General features: G+C 41.2%; 1 protein-coding gene across 1 annotated transcript in view; it reads left to right on the top strand.

The window, feature by feature from the left end:
• LOC135189135 (proline-rich protein HaeIII subfamily 1-like) overlaps nucleotides 1-26,067 on the top strand; it is a 49,161-nt gene extending 23,094 nt beyond the window's left edge. The window contains exon 2 of the mRNA XM_064169160.1: nucleotides 25,396-26,067. Within this exon, the coding sequence (XP_064025230.1) occupies nucleotides 25,396-26,067 (672 nt within the window). The remainder of the gene's footprint in view (nucleotides 1-25,395) is intronic.
• Nucleotides 26,068-26,449: the final 382 nt, after the last annotated feature.

Genomic DNA, 26,449 nt, shown 5'->3' with positions numbered 1-26,449 from the left:
TTAAGCTGAAGGATGATTTTTGTCCATAAGTCTCTTCCTCCTTTTGTAGCTTTTAATATTTTGAACTTTCCACTATCTTACATTAGTCCTCAACAAGAGCTTTGTAAGCCCCAGGACAGCCCTCAAAAGTAATCTAATGTAGTTTAGGGGAAAAAAAAATGCTTGACCTATTCCATAATGGAAGCATGTTATTTGCAGATAAGGAAACACAAGTTATAAATTTCCTGCTGGCAGCTCATGATACATTTGAGAGTTATATATTCTAGCCAAAAAGTGCCTCCTTTATACCACAGAGAAGGAAAACAATTAAACAAACATTTTGTTTCCTATTAATGAGACATTTGAATGGGTTGCCACAGAACACTAGAAAAGGGTAATCTGACATTCCCTGAACATTCTCCCACTGTAGAAACATGCTATGGGTATTAATTGGATCAGACATCTTCAAAAGAAGAGGATTTATAGCTGGAAATCAGACGTCTTTTGAAAGTAGAAATGAGTATGGAATCAAATGTTCCTTGGGGAAAAGTTGCTAGAAGATATGTGTTATTGTTAAGGTGTTAAGGCTTCAGTTTCTAAATTGATATATATCTATATAGATATATATCTGTATAGATAGAAGCATAGAATCAGGCAGGTTGGAAGAGACCTCCAAGATCATCTAGTCCAACCTAGCACTCAGCCCTGTCCAGTCAACTAGACCATGGCACTAAGTGCCTCATCCAGGCTTTTCTTAAACACCTCCAGGGATGGTGACTCCACCACCTCCCTAGGCAGCCCATTCCAATGCCAATCACTCTCTCTGCCAACAACTTCCTCCTAACATCCAGCCTAGACCACCCCCAGTACAACTTGAGACTGTGTCCCCTTGTTCTGTTGCTGGTTGTCTGGGAAAAGAGACCAAACCTCATCTGGCTACATAGATATATACATATAGATATATACCTATATACATATCTATATACATATATATCTGCAGTAAAATATCAAATATCTTGTATGGCCCTTTTCAAAATGTGCATTTCTCACTCCTTGCATCTATTATCCAAACAGTTTGCTTCAAAGGCAAACTCTACTTAGGCAAGGAATGTAACACAAAAATTTCTCAGACTCCTCTACAAATACCACAACACCATTGACAAAAAAAAAAAAAAACTGATTTTTTTTTATTACAGAAGAGCTTTATTTTTAAGCAAGACATTTTAGACATATTCTGAGAAGTCCTACTAATTGAAATTATAACCATATATAGCTAGAAAGTCCTTGAAAGGTTGCACAGATGTGGTCACTCAAGAAGAGCAATATGCCATTACTACCTATAAAACCTGGCATCAAATTACCTCATACTGGGTTTGCAGCAAAAAAATGCAGAGCCCTAAACTGCAGCAGTGTCTGTTAAGGAATGGTGCTGTTTAGCCACAACCCTCTGTAATTGTTCCAAGGGCAAAGCTGCATTCAGGAAAAGTAACACTGTACTGTTTCATCCTTTTCTATGGAAGAATAGAGGTAGAGTATGTTAAGTGGAAGACAAATAAATAGTGACTGCTGTCACTGAAACCACTGAGATATTTTTCCTTAAGCCATTGCAGCAACCCAAATTAGGCATTAGTTGTGATTTACAAAAAAGGGTAAATTGAAGAGACTAATAATTTTTGGTGTGGTTTTTTTTTTCTTTTTCTTTTTTAATAGCCTTTACAACTCAGATTAAAAGGCAGTCTTCAGCAAGGCACTCAAAGGAGTTTTTGTTTTATTTTGTTGTGTGTTGTTTTGTTTCATATAGGAGCATATTCCAAGCTAAAAATTGGCATAAAATACATTAAGAATATGGTCAGGCTCATTTCTTTCATTATTCTATTCATAGAGTGACCAGATAGAGATTAGTGATCATTTTCTAGAGTGGCTTGGCCTTCAGAACACAAAGCAGGTTCATAAATGGCATCACTCTGAGTTCAGTTCCCATTTGTGTTGAGCAATAAATACTGATTCATGGACGTGGTGGAGTCACCATCCCTGGAGGTGTTTAAAAGGAGACTGGATGAGGCACTTAGTGCCTGGCTGCCCAGGGAGATGGTGGAGTCACCATCCCTGAAAGTGTTTAAAAAAAGGGTAGATATGGCACTTGAGGCTATGGTCCAGTGATTAAGGATGCTGGAATGAAGGTTGGACTGGATGATCTTGGTGGTCCAAGCGATTCATAGTGATTAGATGTTGTGCTGAGGGATTTGGTTTAGTCAAGGACTTGTCAGTGTGAAACTAATGCTTGGACTCGATGACCTTGAAGGTCTAAGAAATTCTGTGCCAGTTAATTAGAGGGTTTTAGGTGATAGGTTGGACTTGATGATCTCAAAGGTCTTTTCCAACCTGGTTGATTCTGTGATTCTTCAAGAGAGTGACACAAAAAGTTAAAATTAATTAAAAATAGATTGTTCAAGTCTCTCTAGATTTAAGTCAAAGGACTAGAAAAAGTACTTAATCATTTTTTTCCCTTCTTTTTGGTTAGAATATTTTTTTTTGTTAGAATAATTATTTGTGCTCTTAATTATTATTTTCCCCCATTTTTAAGAAGGAAAATGTGGGGGTTGGATGAAACTGCCATTACTCAGTATATATCTTTGCCCCAAACATATTAAACATTAGTTGCCTACAGGAAAATATTATGGATGTATTGATTAAAAAAAAAAAAAGAGAGAGGTCAAGTACCTCTGGATGGTAGCATACAAAGGATCCTATGAAGACTTTCACCTTCAGATAGAAAGGATTTGAGCCAGTACAATTTCTTGTAGTTTTATGAACCATCAAAGCCTGAGGTGGTGTCATTTTTCTTACAAGAAAGTTTTTAGCTTTGAAGTTTATGCTGTCTCAGAAAACATGAAAAATACAGAAATAAACTAAATGAACAAAGCAAGCAGAGCAGAATATATCATTAGTCCCATCAAATAATCAAGTTGTAGCTGAAAAGCACAAAGATTTTTTTTTCTGGTTGGGTAAAGTAGCAATGGGAGATGTAGTGAGCAGAGGTTTATTACAAGGACATAGGTATAGTTATATAGGTGTGTGTATATATATATATATATATATATATACATATATATATATATATATATATATATACAGGTATAGTTTCTGTACAGCCTGATCTAGGGTAGGGTGTCTGTGCCCATGGCAGGGGGGTTGGAACTAGATGATCTTTGTGGTCCCTTCCAACCCTGACTGATTCTATGATTCTGTTATGAGTTTAGTAGACAAGGAACAGGGCTTTCAGGAAGTTTACTCCATCTTTAGACTTATACTGAACCTAATCCAAAATCCTCTAAGTCAGCCAAGGTAAATTCTCAGCTTTTGACACTGCAGAAACTGGAAGCAGATCTGGAAGCTGAATTGCCTGGTATGCTGTGTTGAAAAAGCCTGGCTTAACTCTATTGCAAGCTCTGTCTGAAAACTGTTCAGTGTTAGATTTTACTCTCTGCCAAAACAGGCCAAAGGTATCTGTGGCCTCCTATGAGCATTCAGAAGACTAGAATGCCCCCAGCAAGTACCACAGTGAAGGTCAAACACTCTCTGCAGACGGTACTGTACAGAATCCTGAATGTCTCTCTGACATTCAGGGATTTCGTTTCAGCCTTGAATGTCACAAAACAAATGACACGCAACATTCAGGCTGGAGCATGTCTCCTGCATCAATTCATCTTAAATATGCTTCTGGGAATTAGGCAGAGTTTGACACAATTTGTACAGAATCATTTATGACTCCCACAGAACACTTTTATGAAGGAAATATCACAAAACATTGCCTTAATAAAGAATAAAATTGATTTTAATAATTCACTTTCTGTAGTTGAAAATAAATATATGAAGCCTTCTGCAGCAGTGTGTAAATCATGCTGGCTTCTGAGTCGTTAAGCACAGCTCACCACACTCCAAAGCTAAAAGCAAGAATGCAGGATCCATATAGATGCAGTTACACTGAGAGTCCATGTTATCCATTGTCTAGAATCCATGGCTTTGCCTCTGCTAATAAAGAAAATGCATCACAAACTATTCTTTGCCCTTGCTGCCAACTGCCTTGGCAGAGCTTATTCCTGTACAGATAAATACTCTTTTGTCTCAAAACGCAGTAACTACATCCAGATTGCTTGTAAGGAGGAGTCCCTGGCCTGTTCCAAGCACCAAACTGTGCCTGGCATAATCCCTGATGCATCCAAAACTATTTCAGGGGCCATGCTAAGAATTTAACTCTATGAACAAACACATAGCAGTGTGCAAGCCTGTGCATTGGCCCTGATTAGTTTAACAGAATATACATATGCCATGGGTTGTTTTGGTATCAGCCAGTGGTGTGGTATGTGCTTGTGTCAGGGATAATGGGAACAGGAAGAAGTTCTTCACAGAGAGAGTGATTTCCCATTGGAATGGGCTGCCCAGGGAGGTGGTGGAGGCACCATCCCTGGGGGTCTTCAAGAAAAGACTGGATGAGGCACTTAGTGCCATGGTCTAGTTGACTGGCTAGGGCTGGGTGCTAGGTTGGACTGGATGATCTTGGAGGTCTCTTCCAACCTGGTTGATTCTATGATTCTATGATTCTATGGTGCTGATACTAGGCAGAAGCAAAATGAATTGACTTATGGTTAAACAGGGACTGTGCAAAACTTGTAACATCACTGGAGGGTAAATTTTTCTTTTTAATTAACCTTCAGGTTAAATATCCAAAATATTCTCACTGTGGATGTGAAATTACTTTTAATATGTTTGCTATTCGATGCTGTCTAACACCACATCTTTTAACCTTAGCAGCCCCACACCACATTGCCCCTGTATGTGGATGAATTCAAACAATGTTTTGGTACATTGAAGCAATCTATTAAGTATTTGTTCTGCTCTTACAAAAATAATAATTAAAAAAAAATAAAAAACCAAACAAATACAAAACAGGTATGTATGAAAAATGATTGCAGCCCAGAGGGCCAACCACATCCTGGGCTGCATCAGAATTGCAGCCAGCAGGTGGAGGGAGGTGATTCTCCCTCTCTAATCCTCTCTGGTGAGACCCCACCTGGAGTACTGCATCCAGTTCTGGAGTCCCCATTACAAGAGGGATGTGGACATGCTGGAGTGTGTCCAGAGAAGGGCCAGGAGGATGCTCAGAGGGCTGCAGCAGCTCTGCTATGAGGATAGACTGAAAGAGTTGGGGCTGTTCAGTCTGCAGAAGAGGAGGCTCCCAGAAGACCTTAATATGTTACTTCAGTGTCTGAAGGGGGCCTACAAAAAAGCTGGGGAGGGACACTTTAGGCTATCAGGCAGTGACAGGACTAGGGGGAATGGAGCAAAGCTGGAGGTGGGGAGATTCAGAGTGGATGTGAGGAGGAAGTTGTTCATCATGAGAGTGGTGAGAGCCTGGAATGGGTTGCTCAGGGAGGAATTTCAGACCATGTTCCTGGAGGAGTTTAAGGCCAGGCTGGATAAGTATGTGGCCAACCTGCTCTATGGTAGAGTGTCCTCGCCCATGGCAGAGGGCTGGAACCAGGTCATCCTTGTGGTCCCTTCCAACTCTGACTGATTCTATGATTCTCTGCTTCTGAAGCCACTTTAAACAACTAGAGGCCTCAGCATAAGAAGGAAATCAAACTGTTGGAGCAAGTCCAGAGGAGGGCCATGAAGATGCTTAGAGAGCTGGAGCAGCTCTGCTATGAGGACAGGCTAGGAGAGTTGGGACTGTTCAGCCTGGAGAAGAGAAGGCTGTAAGGAGACCTTATAGTGGCCTTCCAGTATCCAAAGAGGGCCTACAGGAGGGCTGGGGAGGGACTATTTACAAGGTCTTGTAATGACAGGACGAGGAGGAATGGGTTTAAACTGGCAGAAGGGAGATTTAAACTAGATGTTAGGAAGAAGTTCTTTACAGTGAGGGTGGTGAGACACTGACACAGGTTGCCTGGGGAGGTTGTGGCTGCTCCCTCCCTGGAAGTGCTCAAGGCCAGGTTGGAGGAGGCCTTGAGTGACCTGTTCTAGTGGGAGATGTCCCTGCCTATGGCTGGGGGTAGGAACTGGATGATCTTTGAGGTCCTTTCCAACCTAAACCATTCTATGATTCCAAACACTGAGGTCTTTGAGTATTAAATACAATGTCACACATGGGGTGGCACTTCAGATTGTTAGTGCTCAGCTGACAGTCAATCCTGATTGTGGCATTCAGTATTCCAGCCCTTCTGTAGAGCAGAGAAACATTCTTGCTCTGTTGTGTACGAAACAGACAGACCTGTGCACATACACTGGACAGAGGATGTATTTAAGGGGGGGGGGGGGGGGGGGGGGGGGGCAGTGCCTTCTCTGACACAGTTCTCAAAAGGAAATGCATGTGAAAATACACATATGTGCCCATTATTATTTCTGGAAGCTACATCTCCACAGAGTTCTGTTCTGCACAAACTGTTTATCTATTATCACAGAAGTCTGTCTCAAACAGACTGCCTCTCTGCTACCCTTTCTTTATATTCAAGCACCCATGACAGTCTACCCCTGCAACAGCACACTACAGTTCAGGCACCTCTTGGGTGTCTACATCTTGCCTGTGCCATCTTAGGCAGTTGAGCTTGCTCAAACTACAGTGGAGCAGCAGTCATTCAAGATATTGGGGGTGCTTGACCATTACAACCACCAGAAAATACAGGGAGGGGAAACATAACACAGTATCAGAAATATATGTTCAAATACCTTGCAGAATAAATCTGCTGATGTTCTCCATTCAGACTCAGCTGTTTCTCTTATACATCAACTCAGCTACATATTACTTGCTGACATCTGCTCTCATACACACATGTTAATAGAAGTGAAACCAATTCAGTTTCTCTTTCAGTCTTGATCATGCAAGCGTAATGTGTGACAGTCAAATTCCACAAGGCACAAAGATCCTTTGTAAATAGTCCATTTTTCTCTGTAAAATTGTCTGGGACTCAATAACTAAGATCATTTATGAGGAGAGCCTGGGGGAGCTGAGACTCTCTAGCTTGGAGAAGAAGAGACTGAGAGGTGACCTCATTCATGTTTATAAAGATGTAAAGGGTGAGTGCCAAGAGGACGGAGCCAGACTCTGCTGGGAGATGCACGAGGGGCAGTGGGTGGAAGTTGAGACATAGAAAATTCCATGGAAAAAGCTTTTCCACTGTGAGGGTGATGAATAGGCTGCCCAGGAGGGTTGTGGGGTTTCCCTCTCTGGAGATATTCAAGAGCTGCCTGCGTGCATTTCTGTGTGATCTGCTCTAGGTCATCCTGCTCTGATGGGGGGTTTGAACTGGACGATCTTTCAAGGTTCCTTCAGCCCCTAACCTTGTATGACTCTGTGGTTTCATTCTGTAATAACCTGTAAATATTAATAATTGTTACACCAGGAATCTGCTGCCTGTTCTTAGAATGGTAGTTAATACATCCTTCCTTACTGTTCCTATAATGTTTCAGTCTGAAAAACACCATCTGCTTTGCTCTTAGGTCAACCAAGATGAGAAAAAATCTTCACCATCTTTGCCTCCATTGCTGTTTCATCTTAATAAATAAATAAACCCCAGTCTGATGCTTGTGGTTACTTAAAGGTTTTACTGACAGCAGTTGCATCTAGTATGCTTTGTCTTACTCTGTGAATACATCAGACTAGACCAAACTACCTAAATGAATAATACACTGGAGAACAAGATAATATTGTTATTCTTTTCTAATGCTTCAGACACAAATTATTTTGACATGCAGGGTTATCCCATAACATTGTCTTTACTCTGATAGCTCTAAGTTTTTCAGTCTTTCCATAAGGCTGACTCACTGTCAAGCAAGATGTGAATTACTGCCATTCATTTCTTTATAATGAAAACTTTCAGCATGATTTCTAAAAGTTAATAAATCATGCTATCATACCCTGCTTCTGCATATTGCTGGACTCCTGTCTCACCCTGATGTCTGGAACTAAGCAAGCAGATGAAATCCATGATTGTAGATCCCTTGCCTCTCTACCTTTCTTTGGGAAATATAATTAGACCCTACAATGTTTTTAGATTTAAAGTTATGAAACTGCTTAATTCAATTTAGAGATCTGTTAAACTGCAGCCTAGATTGTTATTTTGTGTAAAATACCCATTTCAGTACTTTCTCCTTATGGAAATCCTTTAATAGTGACTCAGTTATATAATCTGGATTTAGGGTGTCTAAAGCACAGTCTGGAACTGGTTATTCATATCATTCATAGGCACATTATAGCTGTCACTAGTATCAGATTCCACACCATATTCCACAGTATCTCCCATAACAAAAGTGCCTGAAGACTCTCAGAAACAAATCTATTTGTCCCATGATTTAAAGGACATGATCCTTGGCAGATCCATTCTACAAATTTAAAACATTATAGTGAAGAAACAGTAATCAAAACCCTGAAGTCCAGAGGAGCTGCATTCCCTCTATTACAGGCAACATCTGACATTTTGCATCTATTAGGTGCATCCTGATGCATACATTTCTTCCATTCCTTCTTCACTGACTGCTCTCTTCAGGAAAAAAAAAAAAAAGGCATTTCCAACCCAAAACCCAATGACACTGTGATCTTCAATCTGTCAGTGTGTGACACCATGCTTATCTGAGCATCTCTTCAGATGGACCATTCTAATAGGTGTTGATGTTGATCCTGCTTCATTCAACAACTTCTTGTTTCCCTGGAAGTAGCTTACATCTGCTTGGGAAAATTCTGTCATCACTGCCATTTCATTTTCAAATGCCATCTGTCCTAGAGCTCTCTCAGGAAACAATCTTTCTTATCAGACTCATGAGAGAGATCACATCAGTTGCACTTTTCCAGTAATGCTTTCTTGAAGTATTACTTGCACATCATGTGAAAGAGTCATCTTAATGCCACAGATTAAGAGATACCATGAAGTTACCAACTGCACAATTCCCTGTTTGTAGCACTATATAACATCTCTTCCACCGATGCTTAATGTCTTTTCAGGATAGACTTAAAATTACAGTTTCCATGCAAAATTTCTCCATTACTCTGTCCCTGGAAAGTCTTTCTGAATCCTAAGTCAGATTCAAGCAACAGGTTGTAGCTTTCTCTATCTATATTCTAGCAACATAGGAGAAAACCTAAGATTATTTGTTCTGCCCAAGTATTAAAATAAATAGATTGATACTTGCCTTCCAGAGTGTACATGCAATGATGGATGGAGGGTTTATTTCCTCATCCCCATCTTTGGTTAAAGAGAAGAGCTTTATCAAAAGCTGATTGAATTTTGTGTTCATTTAACTTCCAGAAAAAGTTCTTCCATCATCTTGAAGAAAGAGTCACCAAGTGTGACAATGATGTCCACATGCAATATCAGCACTTGGTTTTCTTTCAGGATTGTATCTCAGAGACAGCATAAACCAGTACCATATAAGTTTAACTATAAACACTTTTTTGGCAGTGCTCTGCTGACCATTGCAGTTCCTTGCTACGTTGAAGACATTTCCATAGTTTCCTAGCAGACACAGGAGAAGGTATATTCAGACTCACTCACTGGCAGACAACATTAAGATTGATTTAGTTCAGCCCAAAGTTCTGTAACTAATTTTTGCCACTGTGCCTTTGTAGCACAGAGGTAGGTAGAAATAAGCTGACAAACAGTACCATTTAAAAACAAAACAAGACCAAATCCCCAAAAAACAGCTAGAATTGTAAAACATACTAAAATAATTACAATGCCAGGAGGCTGTGGCGCCCATCCAGCCTCTCCTCCAATTGTGAGACAGCCTGAATCAAGTCACAGTGGCCTCCACCTAGGAAACAGTCAGGATATAATAATATATAATATAAAAATATACATAATGTATCATTAATATTGTAGTTCTATTCACCTTTATCAGACTAATCTTATGAAGAGCGACTGAAGGAGCTGGGGCTGTTTAGCTTGAAAAAAAGGATGCTGAGCAGCAGCCTCATGGCTGCGTAGAGATGAAAAGATTTTGTGGAGAGGCTGATGCTCTTATCATAGAATCATAGAATCTGTTTGTAAGAGACCTCCAAGATCATTCAGTCCAACCTGCCACCCAGCCCTGCCCAATCAACTACACCATACCACTATGTGCCTCATTCAGGCTTTTCTTGAACACCTCCAGGGATGGCAGCTCCACTACCTCCCTGGGCAGCCCATTCCAATGGCAAATCACTCTTTCCATGAAGAATTTCTTCCTGACATCCAGCCTAAACCTGCACTGGCACCACCGGAGACTGTGTCCCCTTGTTCTGTTGCTGGTTGCCTGGGAGAAGAGGCCAACCCCCACCTGGTCACAACTTCCCTTCAGGTAGTTGTAGACAGAGGGATTTGCTGGTTGCTTTTACTTCCTTGATTGTTAGCATTTGTAAACTTGCCAATGTGAAATCCTAACATGAGAGAAGCCAATATGCTTTTTTGTACATTTGGTTGTCAAGGTTCTTAAGATGAACATAACCAGCAACACATTTGTAAACAGTTCTTATTTTTGTCAAGTAATTTTTTTTCTACTTACACATGAAAGGCAAAATTCATTCCATTGATAAAAAGCAACTCTAGCTGTTATCTTTAAATGAAATACATATCTATACCTAGTCAAGTATAGATTTCTTTGGAATCATAGAATCAACCAGGTTGGAAGAGACCTCCAAGATCATCCAGTCCAACCTATCACTCAGCCCTGTCCAATCAACCAGACCATGGCACTAAGTGCCTCATCCAGGCTTTTCTTCAACACCTCCAGGGACAGCGACTTCACCACCTCCCTGGGCAGCCCATTCCAATGCCAATCACTCTCTCTGGGAAGAACTCACTAACACCCAGCCTATACCTCTTCCAGCACAACCTGAGACTGTGTCCCCTTGTTCTGTCACTGGTTGCCTGGCAGATGAGACCAACCCCACCTGGCTACAGCCTCCCTTCAGGTAGTTGTAGACAGCAATGAGGTCTCCCCTGAGCCTCTTCTTCTCCAGGCTAAACAACCCCAGCTCCCTCAGCCTCCCCTCATAGAGTTTGTGCTCCAGGCTTCTCACCAGCTTTGTCGCCCTTCTCTGGACACGTTCCAGTATCTCAACATCTCTCTTAAATTGAGGAGCACCCCAAAAATGGTAAATGGATTATTCTGCTCAGCAAAGAGTGTCTGGCTGTCTACGGGCTGCTCAATCATTTTCTTCATTTCATTTCTTTTCTGAAAGCTTTTCGTGTTCCTCATAAAGTTACACTTCACGAGTTAAAGAAACCTCTACATATTTGCACAGTATTTTTCTTCTTTTTCATGTCATGGAAACGAACAGCCAAATCGTGTCTGCTTTCTGTGGGAATGCTTTAAAGAGACAGAACTGCAGGGTATCCCCTTGTGCCCTGAAATTCTTCCCTGAAGAAAATAGGACTGGATTACTATGCTCCCGGAGGTCAAAGGCAGAGGACGACGTCTGCTACTGGCAGCAAGGCAGGCATGGAAAAGGGCATGCCCCTAAGCAGGGTGCAGGGTCCCCAGGAACCAGCTCACAACTGTGAAGCTGTAACTGAGAAAGCTTGTCTGTGTGTATTGTAAAAAGTCATCACCATTACCCAGCGTATAGCATGCAGCATCCTTTGAAGCTTTATTAAGTGTGCCGAGCTGGTGTGCCCCAGAAATCCTGCAGGAAAGTCAGAGCCAGCTTGCCACTGAGCTGGTACAACCTTGAATACTATGTTTTCAGCCCTCTTCTAGCTCTGCTAAAGCATCTGTCCTGGACTGATGTGAGCTGCATTTCTGCTTTTTGCATGTGTGTCTGCATATGCAGACCTGCAGCAGGGTTTTGTGATTGTCAGTTTTGTGCCTGCACCTGTGCACACGTATGGTAACAAGACATGACAAACACTGAATTATCACTGCAGTGAAGCTGTTTCTATCCAACCTTCCTATAACAGGAGATAGTAATGAACTAAGCATGGTATTTTGAAACAATTACCCAACCAAAACTTGAGATCAAGGTGAAGTGGCAGTACTGATGCTCTGACTACTGTGCACTTAAAAAGAAGTTCAGATCATATTTCAAGAGGGAGAAAAAGGTCACTGATTTCACTGCTCTAGGATTTTGCTTTTAGTTTTGAAGGACAGTTAAACTGAACACATTACTCTTTTCTTATGATCCATTTACTGACATTTTTTTTCACTGTATGTTGAACATAAATGCTAACACTATTTTATGTCAAAGTATTTTTAATCATTTCCTCTTGTAACTTACCTTGCATGCATTCTTCAATAAACTTGGAATTGAAAGCTTCTTCTTTTCATGTTATTTCACAGGATTTGCTTATCTCTCTCCTCATTTATGTTGCTCTAAATCTATAATTTCACTTTAGGGGGGGAATATTATTAATACAAAATTTGTCACACATATCTATATTAGCACCTCATTTTTAATCTTACATTAATGTTTAGTGTAATTCCAAATAGCAAAGGTAAGGAAATAAAGGCTGTATTCAAAGATTGTGGCTGTTTGAGCTAGATTTCTAGCTCAGACATAAGGGAGAGGTGAACATTCTAGGGATAAGCCATAGAATGACAACAATGGATAAGTTAATGTAATTTCATTGGAGCATCAAGAGCTTTATGTCTAGAAGCACAGCCTGGACCTTCCCCTTGCTGCTTCTGCCACTTCGGCTGCACCTGCTGCTATTTTCCCCTGCTGCTGTTTTGGCTGCTGCTGCTTTTGCTGCTTTGCCACCCTTTGACTCCTTCTCCACCTTTGTTAAGGTTATTATATTTCTCTAGTAGTTTATTTCTCCTTGTACTGTTATATTTAAGCTATCAGAAATACAATTTCATCTTTCTCTGAGTTTCCAAAATAGAATCTATGTTGTGGTGAGTTTATTCTACTGGGGGAGGGATCCACCTTAACCCAGGACACTGTTTCTTTAGTTTGTTTTTGTATTTATATGTAGTGCAAATCACCTTCACTCTCACCATCGTCTTTATTAATTGCATGCTGATTAAAGCACTGAATAAATGAAACAAACAAACAAACAAAAAAGGATATTCTGTATTGTGATCTGGAAATTAAAATTAAATAATATAGGAAACAGCCCAAATTGTTCAATACCTGCTTCTGGTTTTGTTTGGTTTGTTGGTTTGTTTGTTTGGTTAATGTCCAATGGGTTTACATTTAAATAGGTCCATTTGGATATATGGTCTTATTTGTGATATCTGTATTTGTCATACTATTTATAGCTATAGTTACCCTTACATTTCTACTATTTATGCTTGTATTTACATTTAGTGCAAATCACCTTCACTCTCACCATCATCTCTGTTAATTGCAAGATGATTAAAACACTGAATAAATGAAAACAAACAACAAAAAAGAATATTCTGTATTGTGATCTGGAAATTAAAATTAAATCATGTAGGAAATAGCCCAAATTGTTCAATACCTGCTTCTGGTTTTGTTTTGTTTATTTGTTTGGCTAATGTCCAATGAGTTTACATTAAATAGGTCAATTTGGATATATGTTTTTTGTTTGTAATGTTTGTATTTTTTCATACTATTTATAGCTATAGTTACCCTTACATTTCTAGTATTTATATTTGTATTTATAGTCAGTGCAAATCATCTTCACCATCGTCTCTGTTAATTGCAAGGTGATTAGAGCACTGAATAAATGAAAACAAAGGGAAAAAAGGGATATTCTGTATTGTGATCTGGAAATTAAAATCAAATCATACAGGAAATAGCCCAAATTGTTCAATACCTGCATCTGGTTTTGTTTGGTTGTTTGTTTAATGTCCAATGAGTTTACATTAAATAGGTCAGTTTGAATATATGTTTTTGTTTGTAATGTTTGTATTTTTTCATATTATTTATAGCTATAGTTACCCTTACATTTCTAGTATTTATATTTGTATGTATAGTCAGTGCAAATCATCTTCACCATCATCTCTGTTAATTGCAAGGTGAAGCACTGAATAAATGAAAAAAAAAAAAAGGAAAAAAAAAAAGGATATTCTGTACTGTGATCTGGAAATTAAAACCAAATCATACAGGAAACAGCCCAAATCGTTCAATACCTGCTTCTGGTTTTGTTGGTTTGTTGGTTTGTTTGCTTGTTTAATGTCCAATGAGTTTGCATTAAGTAGTTCCATTTGGATGTATGTTTTTATTTGCAATATTTGTATTTGCAATACTATTTATAGCTATAGTTACCCTTACTTTTCTATTTATACTTGCATTTATATTTAGTGCAAACCACCTTCACTCTCACCATCATCTCCCTTAATTGCAAGTGGATGAAAGCACGGAATAAATGAAAACAGAACAAACAAAAAAGGGTATTCTGTACTGTGATCTGGAAATGAAAATCAAATCGTATAGGAAATAGCCCAAATTGTTCAATTTGATTCCTTTATTCGTTCAACATTTTGAACAAAACTTAAGCATTAAGTTTGACCCCTCGCTTGGTACATGTAGTTTTCAAATGATCTAGTGCTTTAAAAAGATTTACTGTGTGTTTGTATCCTTATTTTGCATATTCTCTTTGTAACAAAAAAACTGCACATTTTGTCCTGATTTTTCCCCAGAAGACCTTCCTGCATTCTTGTACTTTTCCTATCATGTAGGATGTCTTAAATGATGACAGAAGTAACTGCTTAACATATTTTGTTTTCATTCTTCTCTCCTTTTTTTCTCAAGTACACTTATCTTTGCCGAGCAGAAGGAATGGAATGAATTTTGAATTCCATGTTCTTAAGAATGCATTTGTGTAGTACTTAAATTTTTGCCCAGAATGTGCGAGGTGAAAGGCAACAACAACAACCTTCTTTCAGCAAAATGTGATTTGTCCCTTACCAATCCGTGATGATCTTGAGCAATTTAACCTAAATAGACTTTGCTGTTTTCACACATGAGTGAGTAACAATTGCTTCTGAGGTGCAAATGTGATGAACCGCTGACCGTGTCATTCAAAGTGAAAAGAAGCCACAAAAGCCATAATATATGCAGTGAACATAAGGCTAAATTGTTATCTTCAGATAACAAGTTATTGAACTTTTCTTAATGTAAACTTTACATACACTTTGGTCTTTCATGTAAACTATACAGCTAAAAAGGCATAAAGGCAATTATTGGAAACCAATGGCAGTGAACTGCGGAACAAAAGCCATTCCTTTTTTATGATGATAATTGAGTAGAGCGCCAGGCTTAGTAGGATAAAATGATTTCAAGCCTCCTGATGTTGTGTTGATTAGGAGATTGAAAATGTGATGTCTTCATAAAGAGATATTTACAGTTCTAAAAACACAGCTCCTTCTTTGCCCTGTCTTAAACAGGTATTTTTCTCTTGTCTTTCACATAAACTACAGTGCACCAGCACCCTCAGGGGCTTTTCTGTCTAGCCGCTCTGTCGCAAGCCTGTAGCATTGCATGGGGTTGTTGGGACCCTAGTTCAGCACCTGGCACTTGGCCTTGTTCAAACTCATGCAATTGATCTCAGCCCATTGATCCAGACTATCCAGAGCCCTCTGCAGAGCCTTCAGACCCTTCTACCTGATTTTCTGTCATCTGCAGACTCACTGCCAAGTGAGGAGGAAGTTGTTCAGCATGAGAGTGGTGAGACCCTGGAATGGGTTGCCCAGGGAGGTGGCTGAGGTGCCATCCCTGGAGGTGTTTAAGGCCAGGCTGGATGAGGCTCTGGCCAGCCTGATCTAGTGTAGGGTGTCCCTACCCATGGCAATGGAGCTGGAACTAGATAAATCTTGTGGTCCCTTCCACACTGATTCTAAGATTCTAAGTGCACTCAATCCCCTCATCCAGATCATTAGAGACATAAAAGCGAATTGGCCTCAAAACTGAGCCCTGGGGAGCACCGCTTGTGACTGGCTGCCAACTGCATGTAACTCCATTCACTGCCACTCGTAGGGCCTGGCCATCCAGACAGCTTTTCACCCAGAGAACTGGCTGGTTTAGATTGAATCTCAGGAAGAAATTCTTCACTACAAAGGTGGCACAACTTTGGAATGGATTGTCCAGAGAAGTTGCAGATGTCTCCTCCCTGGTGACGTCTAAGGCCAGGTTAAGTGGGGCCGTGAATAACCTAATCTAGTTGAGAGGTGTCTCTGCTCATGGCAGGGAGGTTGGATTAGATGATCTCTAAAGTCACTTCCAGCCTGGGCTTTTCTATGATTCCATGAAATAAATGTTGCATGGAAGTATTCATGTTGTAATGATTATTTTCCCTTGAGAAGTTGTCTTACCATCTCATTAAGGGTGTTGGTTAAAAATGAGAAATAAAGGAAGGAACCAATAATTAGTTGCGGTATGGTTAGGAGATGAGGTGCTGGAAAGTGTCCAGAGAAGGGCAACAGAACTGGTGAAAGGCCTGGAGCACAAACCCTATGAAAAGAGGCTGAGGGAGCTGGGGTTGTTTAGCCTGGAGAAGAGGAGGCTCAGGGCAAACCTCATTGATGTCTACAACTATCTGAAGGGAGGTTGTAGCCAGGTGGGGTTAATCTCTTCTCCCAGACAACCAGCAACAGAACAAGGGGACACAGTCTTAAGTTGTGCCAGGGGAGGTGTAGGCTGGATGTTAGGAGGAAGTTGTTGGCAGAGAGAGTGATTGGCATTGGAATGGGCTGCCCAGGGAGGTGGTGGAGGCACTATCCCTGGAGGTGTTCAAGAAAAGCCTGGATGAGGCACTTGGTGCCATGGTCTGGTTGACTGGCTAGCGCTGGGTTCTAGGTTGGCCTGGATGATCTTGGAGGTCTCTTCCAACCTGGTGTTGATTCTATGATTCTATGATAAGACCTGATTTCATGTCTACAATGGCCCATGAGTTGCAGATCTGTAAATCTCATTATCTAAAATTACCATGCAGTCAGTGCCCTTACTATGAGTTATTGGTCAATGAATTTGGTTTGGGAAGGTCTAATTATAGTCTCACTTAAGAAATGATGTCAAGCTCTAAATATTTTCCAAGAAGTAAGGAAAAAATAATTTGTTTTCCCTTCTTCCGCCCTCAGTTTTTCCCCCCTTTTTAATGTATTTTTTTCATGACAGGCTACGTCTGCTTGGTTTCATCTCAATTCCAAGTCACAGGATTTTCCCAGTATGTCTGTCATCTCATGCTGTGGTACCTGATCTTCCATTAAACAAGCACAACTCTAACCTTTCTAGTTGCAAAGATAAGCTTCAGACTGTGAAGTGAATGTATTTATTTTTATCAGCAATGTCTCATTTGGTGTGAAGCATGAAATGAATGCATTTTTTTTCATTTATCACACTGCTGAATATTAATACTAATGCAATCCAATTTTCAGTGTCAAAGAGCTATTTCTATGCTGATCAAAGCCTTCAGGAGAAAGGAGGAGAGGTCTTACTGTGCCTCCTGTGAAAGCTTTTGCCTACACAGATGTGAGGAGGTGAAGAGTTGGGGGAAAAGAGGTCTAGAGGATACTTTCCTTTTTATTTGTCATAATAATAACTGACACTCTTGTCCAGTGACATCCAATTTTTGGACTCCTCAATTCAAGAGAGATGTTGAGGTGCTGGAAGGTGTCCAGAGAAGGGCAACAAAGCTGGTGAGGGGCCTGGAACACAGCCCTGTGAGGAGAGGCTGAGGGAGCTGGGGGTGTGCAGCCTGCAGAAGAGGACGCTCAGCGGTGACCTCATTGCTGCCTACAAATACCTAAATGGAGGCTGTAGCCAGGTGGGGCTGGTCTCTTCTCCTGGACAACCAGCAACAGAACAAGGGGACACAGTCTCAAGTTGTGCCAGGAAAGGTCTAGGCTGGATGTTAGGAGGAAGTTGTTGGCAGAGAGAGTGATTGGCACTGGAATGGGCTGCCCAGGGAGGTGGTGGAGGCACCATCCCTGGAGGTGTTCAAGGGAGGACTGGATGAGGCATTCAGTGCCATGGTCTAGTGACTGGCTAGGGCTGGGTGCTAGGTTGGCCTGGATGATGTTGGAGGTCTCTTCCAACCTGGTTGATTCTATGATTCTATGATTTGCTGGCAATTATTGATTAAAAAAAAAAAAAAATGTAATTATTCTCAAGAGTGGGAAAAAAATAAACAACAAACACTTTTTTCTGATGACTTTAGCATGATTTTTTCTTCTTCCTAACAGAACAATCAATGGTACACCTGTTAAAACTGTGAGTGGTACTAGGGGGTGGTTGGTTGTTGGTTGGTTTTGGTTTGGGTTTGTTTTTACTTTTGTGAAAGATGAGATCCAAGATGAAAGAGACTTTAATTCAAGTAAAACTTTTATTTAATCTGAAGCTATTCCAAAATAGATCACAGTGAGGATTTTCCTCTTTTGCACTGTAGCATAAAGAGATTTGGAAACCCCCACATCAGACTTCTACTGCATGTGAAAGTTACCCACTGCTATTAGGATGGGGGAAAAGAGAGTATTTCCACTTAACCTTTTAATTTTCTATTCTATTTCACTCCACAGACCCACCTTCTCCTCTGCCCCTTCCAATAATCAGGGTGAAAATGATGTCTAATAGTCCACTTTATTTTATAAAAGCCTTTGAGCTGCACAAACATATGAAATTAAATCCTAGAGTAATAACATGAGCTGCTTTAGGATGGGGTGGTAGGAGGATGGTGGTCAGAAGTGCATTAACTCTGCAAAGTCCTTGCCATATTTCGTAAACCACAAACCTTCACAGAATCACAGAACATTAGTGGCTGGAAAGGACCTCCAGAGATCACTAAGTCTAATCCCTCTTGCCAAGGCAGGATTCCCTAAGGCAGTTCACACAGGAATGCATTCATTTGGGCCTTGAAAGTTTCCAGAGGAGACTCCACAACCTCTCTGAGCAGCCTGTTCCAGTGCTGTCTCACCTTCACTGCAGAGAGATTTCTCCTCATGTTGAGCTCAAACCTTCTGTGTTATAGTTGCTCCTTGTCTTATTCCTGCAGAGTCCCCAAAAGAAATTTGCCCCATCCGCTTGACACCCACTCCTCAGGTATTTATACACATTGATCATATCTCCTCTCAATCTTCTCTTCTGCAGACTAAACAGCCTCAGGTTTCTCAATCACTCTTCATAGGGAAGATGGTCAAGTCTCCCAGTCATCCTCATGGCTGGACTCTTTCCAGCAGGCTCCTGTTTCTCTCGAACCAGGGAGCCCAAAACTGAACACAGTATTGCAGGTGTGGTCTCAGCAGGGCAGAGTAGAGGGGCAGGAGAACATCCCTAGATCTGCTGGGCACATTTTTCCTGATGCACTCCAGGATGGCATTGGCTTTCTTGGTAGGCTGGGCTCCGTTTCTTTTCACAGGCAAACTCATGTTTCTATTCTGATGTTTATGAGCTTTCATTCTCTCATTCTACTAAAAAAAATCACTTTTTGCGTGGTACAAAATTACCTTTGCCTGCACTGTGGCATGAATGGAGTGATTTACATGAAAGCACAAAAGCAATCCATAGCAGAGAATTTCACTGACCTTCCATTCTGATTAAAGTGGTAACCACTGAATTATTCAGTCTTCCCAAGGAGGTGTCCAAATGTTTTTCAACAGCTAAATCGTGCTAGTTTGAAGCTAGCTAGAATATTTTGGTGAGAAGAATTAGATTATAGGCTGTGAAAAGGAAACAATGGTGATGTCTACTGCACTCATAGGCTTGCTGAGATGTATGAGAACAAGAACATAAACACTGAGTGGTGAGACCCTGGAATGAGTTGCACAGGGAGGTGGTTGAGGGCCTGCACATTGAGGCGTTTAAGGCCAGTCTGATCTAGGGTAGAGTGTCCCTACCCATGGCAGGGGAGTTGGAACTACATGATCCTTGTGGTCCCTTCCAACCCTGACTGATTCTATGATTCTAAGATAACAGAGTTACTCTCTGGGCTCTGGGGCTGCATGAACTTCTCTTTCTCTAACCTAACCTGCTGTCTGTGTGACTAATTCATCTGCTTCCTAACCCCCCTGGCTGACCCTCCAAACTTAACTTGAATGTAAGGCAAAGTCTGAGGTAAGGTAGAGGGGTGGGAGGAAGGTGGAATGGTGGTTGGGAGCCCCTCCTGGGGACTCTGGTTTCTGTATTACCTTTTAAATTTGTATATATCTGTATATATTGCAACTATCTGCTTGCATATTGTGCTAAGCTGTAAATATAAAGCTTCATTCAATTTCCAGATTGACTGGGTGTGGAGGGGTGGGTAATGCCCAACCCATCACATAAATCAATAAACCAGCAAAATAATCAATAGGTAGAAATACATTGGGTAGGTAGCACTCACTGAATTTGGGATAACACCATTTGACTGAGTGAGAACTTCAGCTGTTTAAAACCAGAGTTCTGTTTAATGCAGAACTGAATAAAGCCTTTCTGATTAATGCTTGTGATTCTGTCTGTTCCCTTCTTTCAAGTATTAGCCTTGTAGCAATGAATCCTTCAGCTCTGTCTTTTAATGATACTCTCAATTGAAAATGTTGTTATGGACCTATTCTTTCAATTCTATGTGACCATGCTAATTTATTTCAAGTTAGAACCTGGCCTAATGCTTCCTGTGACAGGATATTAGGTTTCAGTCACTTGTCTTCAGAGCTATCCCTGCTAGGTTTTTCAGTTGAGTTTTAAAGGCTAAAAAGCCCAGTTCCCTTGATGAAGTGAAAAATCAGATCAAAAACATAAATGGGAGGAGAGATTATTATTCAAGAAAGAATTAGGAGCTTGTGTTTGCCATAAAATTCATTTCTAATTAATTTTAAGAACTCCACTAAAATGCACAAAACTTCTCCCTCTACATTTGATCTATGTACATAATAAGGCAACAAGGCTGGTGAGAGGTCTGGAAAACATGACCTATGGGGAGCAGATGAGGGTTAGTTATCCTGGAGAAGAGGAGGCTGAGAGGGGACCTTATTGCCCTTTACAACTACTTAAAAGGAGGTTGTAGAGAGGCTGAAATTGGTCTCTTCTTCCGAATTACTAATGATAGGACAAGAAGAAAGGAAGAATTACTATTGATAGGACAAGAAGAAGTGGCCTGAAGTTGCACCAGGGGAGGTTTAGGTTGGATGTTGGGAGGAAATTCTTTCCTGAGTGGGTGGTCAGGCACTGGCTGCCCAGGGAGGTGGTGGAGTCACCATCCCTGAAGTGTTTAAAAGGAGAGTGGATGTGGTGCTTGAGGCTATGGTCTTGCGATGAAGGATGCTGGGATGAAGGTTGGACTGGCTGATCCTGATGGTTCTTTCCAACCATAGCGATTCCTAGTGATGAGATGTTGTGCTGAGGGATCTGGTTTAGTCAAGCGCTTGTCAGTGTGAAACTAATGACTGGACTCGATGATTTTGAAGATCTTTTCCAATCTAAGAAATTCTGTGATTCTGTGGAAAGCCTGAAGAAATTACTTTACACTGAGAAATTATGTCATTAGGCTCATGGTGTCTGAAGCTTTCCAATCAAGTTCTGTCCTGGTCCAAGAGTATGCAAAGACAGCAAAATAGAAAAATAAAAATGGGAGAGTTTATTTCCTTCTTAATAAACCTGTGTGGGAAGGAAGGAAGGAAGGAAGGAAGGAAGGAAGGAAGGAAGGAAGGAAGGAAGGAAGGAAGGAAGGAAGGAAGGAAGGAAGGAAGGAAGGAAGGAAGGAAGTCTTATAAGTGACAACCACATTTCATATGCTCTTTGCAGGAATATTTTCATCTAATTGGTGATAAATATGCTGAATAGGAAGCAAGGATTATTATGCATTGCTATTTAATATGTCCACCAAATAAACAAACCTTCAACCACTCCTTTCAAATCAATATTCTCAATTAAACTCTTGGAGCTGACCACATTATGCCACTCGAATGACATTAATGAAAGCAGAGAGGCCAGGAAAAATCAAGTGAATGGTTTTATTATGGTATCTCTGATCAAATGATTGGTAAAGAAGGGGCTTCTCAAACTTAATTTGGATACATCCGTTCTTCTTCCCCTGATTAGAACAGCTTCTCTGCTTCGGAAGCAGCAGCGTAACACTGCCACCCACTGCCTTACTTCACACAGGTAAAATCAGGAGGGCAGATAGCTGTTCAGGAGTAATCAGGTCTTTCCAGGCATAATTAAGCTTTGAACGCTCCTCAGTGAAAACTGGGCAGGCTTTACTTTGTTTCGGATCAGATGGAGTGTGATTTTCACCTGCTGCAGTAAATTGTCTCTGAACATTACTGTACCTTTATGTGTCAAGTTTTGCTTACTCGCTTTCAGATGTCAACATCTTCCTCGACAACGAAGCACAGTAGTGCTTTGCTGCAGAGAAACTCATCCTCTGAACTACCTCCAAAACCCAGGCAATCTCTGTGACAAGCGCGCACCTTATCTAGCACATTTGAACAAGGAAAGCTCCTGCTGTAGGCAGTTATAATGCATGACATGAGGAGCAATATCTCAGTGAAGTGCCTCTCCAACCTTTTTTACTCTACCTTTCTGAATCACTGCATTTGCATATTTTGCATTTATTTGCAAGATTTTTTTTTTTTTTGCATTACTTTCACTCAGTGATGCAGGACTCGTTACAATTCTGCTCATATAGGCTCATGAATGCTCTTTGGTTTTAGTCATTTGTTAGTTGGAAAACAGACCAAACCTCTCCTCTCCTCTCTTCTTTCTCTTTTCTTTTCTTTTCTTTTCTTTTCTTTTCTTTTCTTTTCTTTTCTTTTCTTTTCTTTTCTTTTCTTTTCTTTTCTTTTCTTTTCTTTTCTTTTCTTTTCTTTTCTTTTCTTTTCTTTTCTTTTCTTTTCTTTTCTTTTCTTTTCTTTTCTTTTCTTTTCTTTTCTTTTCTTTTCTTTTCTTTTCTTTTCTTTTTCCTTTCCTTTCCTTTCCTTTCCTTTCCTTTCCTTTCCTTTCCTTTCCTTTCCTTTCCTTTCCTTTCCTTTCCTTTCCTTTCCTTTCCTTTCCTTTCCTTTCCTTTCCTTTCCTTTCCTTTCCTTTCCTTTCCTTTCCTTTCCTTTCCTTTCCTTTCCTTTCCTTTTTTCTTTTCTTCCCTTTTCTTCTCTCTTCTTTTCTTCCCTTTTCTTTTCTTCCCTTTTTTTTCTTTTCCTTTTCTATTCTCTTTTTCTCTTCTCTTCTCTTCTCTTCTTTTCTCTTCTCTTCTCTTCTCTTCTCTTCTCTTCTCTTCTCTTCTCTTCTCTTCTCTTCTCTCATCTCTTCTCTTTTTTCCCTTTTTCTCTTTTTTTTTTCCTTTCCTTTCCTTTCCTTTCCTTTCCTTTCCTTTCCTTTCCTTTCCTTTCCTTTCCTTTCCTTTCCTTTCCTTTCCTTTCCTTTCCTTTCCTTTCCTTTCCTTTCCTGTCCTTTCCTTTCCAAATTTCCATGGTTTGTGTGATTTTAAAATCATAAATTAACTTCCTTTTAAAATTACAGACTGCTTTGAAACTCACGGTCTCAAAAGAGAAATAAATGCTGATTACATTTCCCCCCGGCCCCCCCCCGCCCAGTTTCCAGAAAACCTTCGGTCACCACTGACATTCAGAGTCCATAAGGCACAGGACATGAGGTGTTCTAGTGTCATGAAATTAGAAATTACTTCAAGGTCTTCTCATTTGAGCCCACATCACCATGCCCACTTCTGGACCTCTTGATATTTATAAATAATAAAGAGGAAAATTACAGGTTTTGCTCTCAAACACTCAGCAAATTACTAAGCACTGCTTTCACTCATGTAAAATTAATCCACAGGCTTGGTGCCTGGCATTACTTTGCTAGAAGAAATTGCATTGTATCTCACATGCATTGAATATAGGTCTTAAGGAAAAGAAAAATAAAATCAATAAAAGAAATTAAATATAGCCAGCCTCCCTCACACAATAAAAATCAATGCTATGTTATCAGGTACCTAAGAAGCAGGTTTATTTTCAACATTAATCTGGATAGTAGTTTCATGGTAATTGATTTTTTTATACTTAAGCTGTCAAAAACTATAACAAGCAATGATTACTTGTTATTTTCCAAATTCATAATAGAATTGATTCTATGGGGACTCTGTCTTTCTTTTTTTGAGGGGTTGTTTTTTGGTTTGTTTGGGTTTTTTTCCCCTGCTGTCTTTCTCTGGTACTGAATCAGTTTTGTCACTGAAATAGTTGCCAGTCTTTCTTGCAGTGGTGACTGCTGGGGTCTTCTGCATCGTGCGGGGACTGGAAAGACACTGAGGCACTGTGATGGTTTGGGTGTTCTCTGCCCCCCCCACACTTTAGAAATCACCCAGACTAGACTCAACGGCTCTGGAAATATGAATGAAGCTTATATTTACAGCTAGCACAAATAAAAAGCAGATATTTACAGTACATACTGTTATATACAGAAATATACAAGGCAAAAGGTAATATGGAAACACAACTCCCCTCCCAGAAACCTGAGTCCCCAGGAAGGGCTCTCAACCACCCCTTCACCTTCCCCCTACCCCTCTCAACCTTACCCCAGTCCCAAGGAAGAATGGAGGTTCAGCCAGGGGGTTAAGAAGCAAAGTGGATTAGCCCAAAATGGAGGGTGAGGTTAGAGAGATGCAGCTCAGCCAGCAGCCCCAGTGAGAGCAGTGCCGAGTGTCTTATCTATATTTTAACTTATGCTTTCGTACATCTCAGCAAGCCTATGAGCAAAGCAAACATTGCCATTCTTTTCTTTGCACAGCCTGTCATTTAATTCTTCTCATCAAAACATTCTAGCCTGCTTCAAGCTAGCACAGACACCAACGTGACGCATAAGTTTAACCTTTATTGCGGCTAAAAGCAGTGCTTATATAGAGAGCTAATACAGGGTGTATAATTCTGATAGGTTGCACAACACAGTGTGGGCTGTCCACACGCCCTAGGAACAAATCTGACTGACCAGCCCCCCCCTTAGTCTCCTCGCACAGCTAACTTTGCAGCTTCTCTGCCAGCTTTTCAAGGCTGTTTTCCTTGAAGCTGCACTCATCTCATGGCCTCCTCTGTGTGCTAATGTTACCCTTCTTGCTCTCTTATTTCAAATTACTCAGCGCTGCCCAAACCCCAACAGAAGACAAAACTGAGAAACAAATATTCCCTAGGCCTTAAATGGAACTGCTTTGCAGCTGTAGTGAAATTGCCTTTGTCAGCAAAACTGAAGGAATAAGGGGACCTGTTCTGGTGGAGAGTCCTAAAGAGCATAAAGTGGGCTTGAGCATGTCCTGTCTTATTTACCTGTCTGTCTGCATTGCAGAAAACAGGACAAAAAAGCCCGGGCAACCTGGTCTGGTTTAAACCGGTCGCTTGAGAGGGGTTTCATAAGGCCCACGCCCCTGTTGTGCGCAAGGCCTATGTGCCCCCCATTTTTGGAAGACAACATCCTGTGGGTTCTGCCATTTTTGGGTCTACTTGGGGGATTGCCAGAGGTGATTGGGGGATTGTGTGGCCAATGAGACCATTAGCCTCGGCCATTGTCCTATAAATGGGGGTGAACAGGTGAATAAGGGGCTTGCCTGCTCATTCGTTGCTCGCTCACCTGCCACTCGCCTGCCACCTCAGCCACCTCAGCTGCCTCACTCATCTCAGTCACCTCAGCCGCCTCAGTGGCCTCAGTCCCCTCAGTTGCCTCAGCCACCTCAGCCACCTCAGTTGCCTCAGTTTCCTCAGCTGCCTCAGTCGCCTCAGTTGCCTCAGCCGCCTCAGTCGCCTCAGTCGCCTCAGCCGCCTCAGCTGCCTCAGCCGCCTCAGTTGCCTCAGTTGCCTCAGCCGCCTCAGTCGCCTCAGTCGCCTCAGCTGCCTCAGCCGCCTCAGCCGCCTCAGTCGCCTCAGTTGCCTCAGTTGCCTCAGCCGCCTCAGTTGCCTCAGTTGCCTCAGCCGCCTCAGCCGCCTCAGCCGCCTCAGTTGCCTCAGTTGCCTCAGCCGCCTCAGCTGCCTCAGCCGCCTCAGCCACCTCAGCCACCTCAGCCGCCTCAGTTGCCTCAGTTGCCTCAGCCGCCTCAGCCGCCTCAGCCGCCTCAGTTGCCTCAGCCGCCTCAGTCGCCTCAGCTGCCTCAGCCGCCTCAGCCACCTCAGCCACCTCAGTCGCCTCAGCTGCCTCAGCCGCCTCAGCCACCTCAGCCACCTCAGCCGCGTCAGCCAGCAGCCAATTCCACTTTGCAGACCATGTGAAATTCGCCACAGGACTTCTGTTGAATATTTTCCTGCCTGTGTTTTGGGCCACAGACATTATTTCTGAGGACTAGTGAGTATTCTTAACTCTTTATTCAAGTTGCTAAAGGACTTTAACTAACCTCACAAGCGGTGAATGGAGCTGCCAGACTCTCTCTCAAAGACATTTCTAAACCCTTTCAAAATTCCATTGTATAGAGACAATGGAATGCTAACTGCATCCAAGAACTTGTGTGGAGAGTTGTAAATAAGTTTGGGGGGATTATTTTGTGTATATTAATGAATTATTTAATAACTTTTGAATCAGCCTCATTGCGTTTTACCCCAAAACTCAGATTTCAACTAGTTCCCTTCGTAACACCTTCTTGTGGCCTTCCAGTAT

The sequence above is a fragment of the Pogoniulus pusillus genome, chromosome 31 (genome assembly GCF_015220805.1).
Source record: "Pogoniulus pusillus isolate bPogPus1 chromosome 31, bPogPus1.pri, whole genome shotgun sequence".
Taxonomy (NCBI): domain Eukaryota; kingdom Metazoa; phylum Chordata; class Aves; order Piciformes; family Lybiidae; genus Pogoniulus; species Pogoniulus pusillus.
The sequence above is the reverse complement of the archived record's forward strand: the minus strand, read 5'-3'. Positions and strand labels throughout refer to the sequence as shown.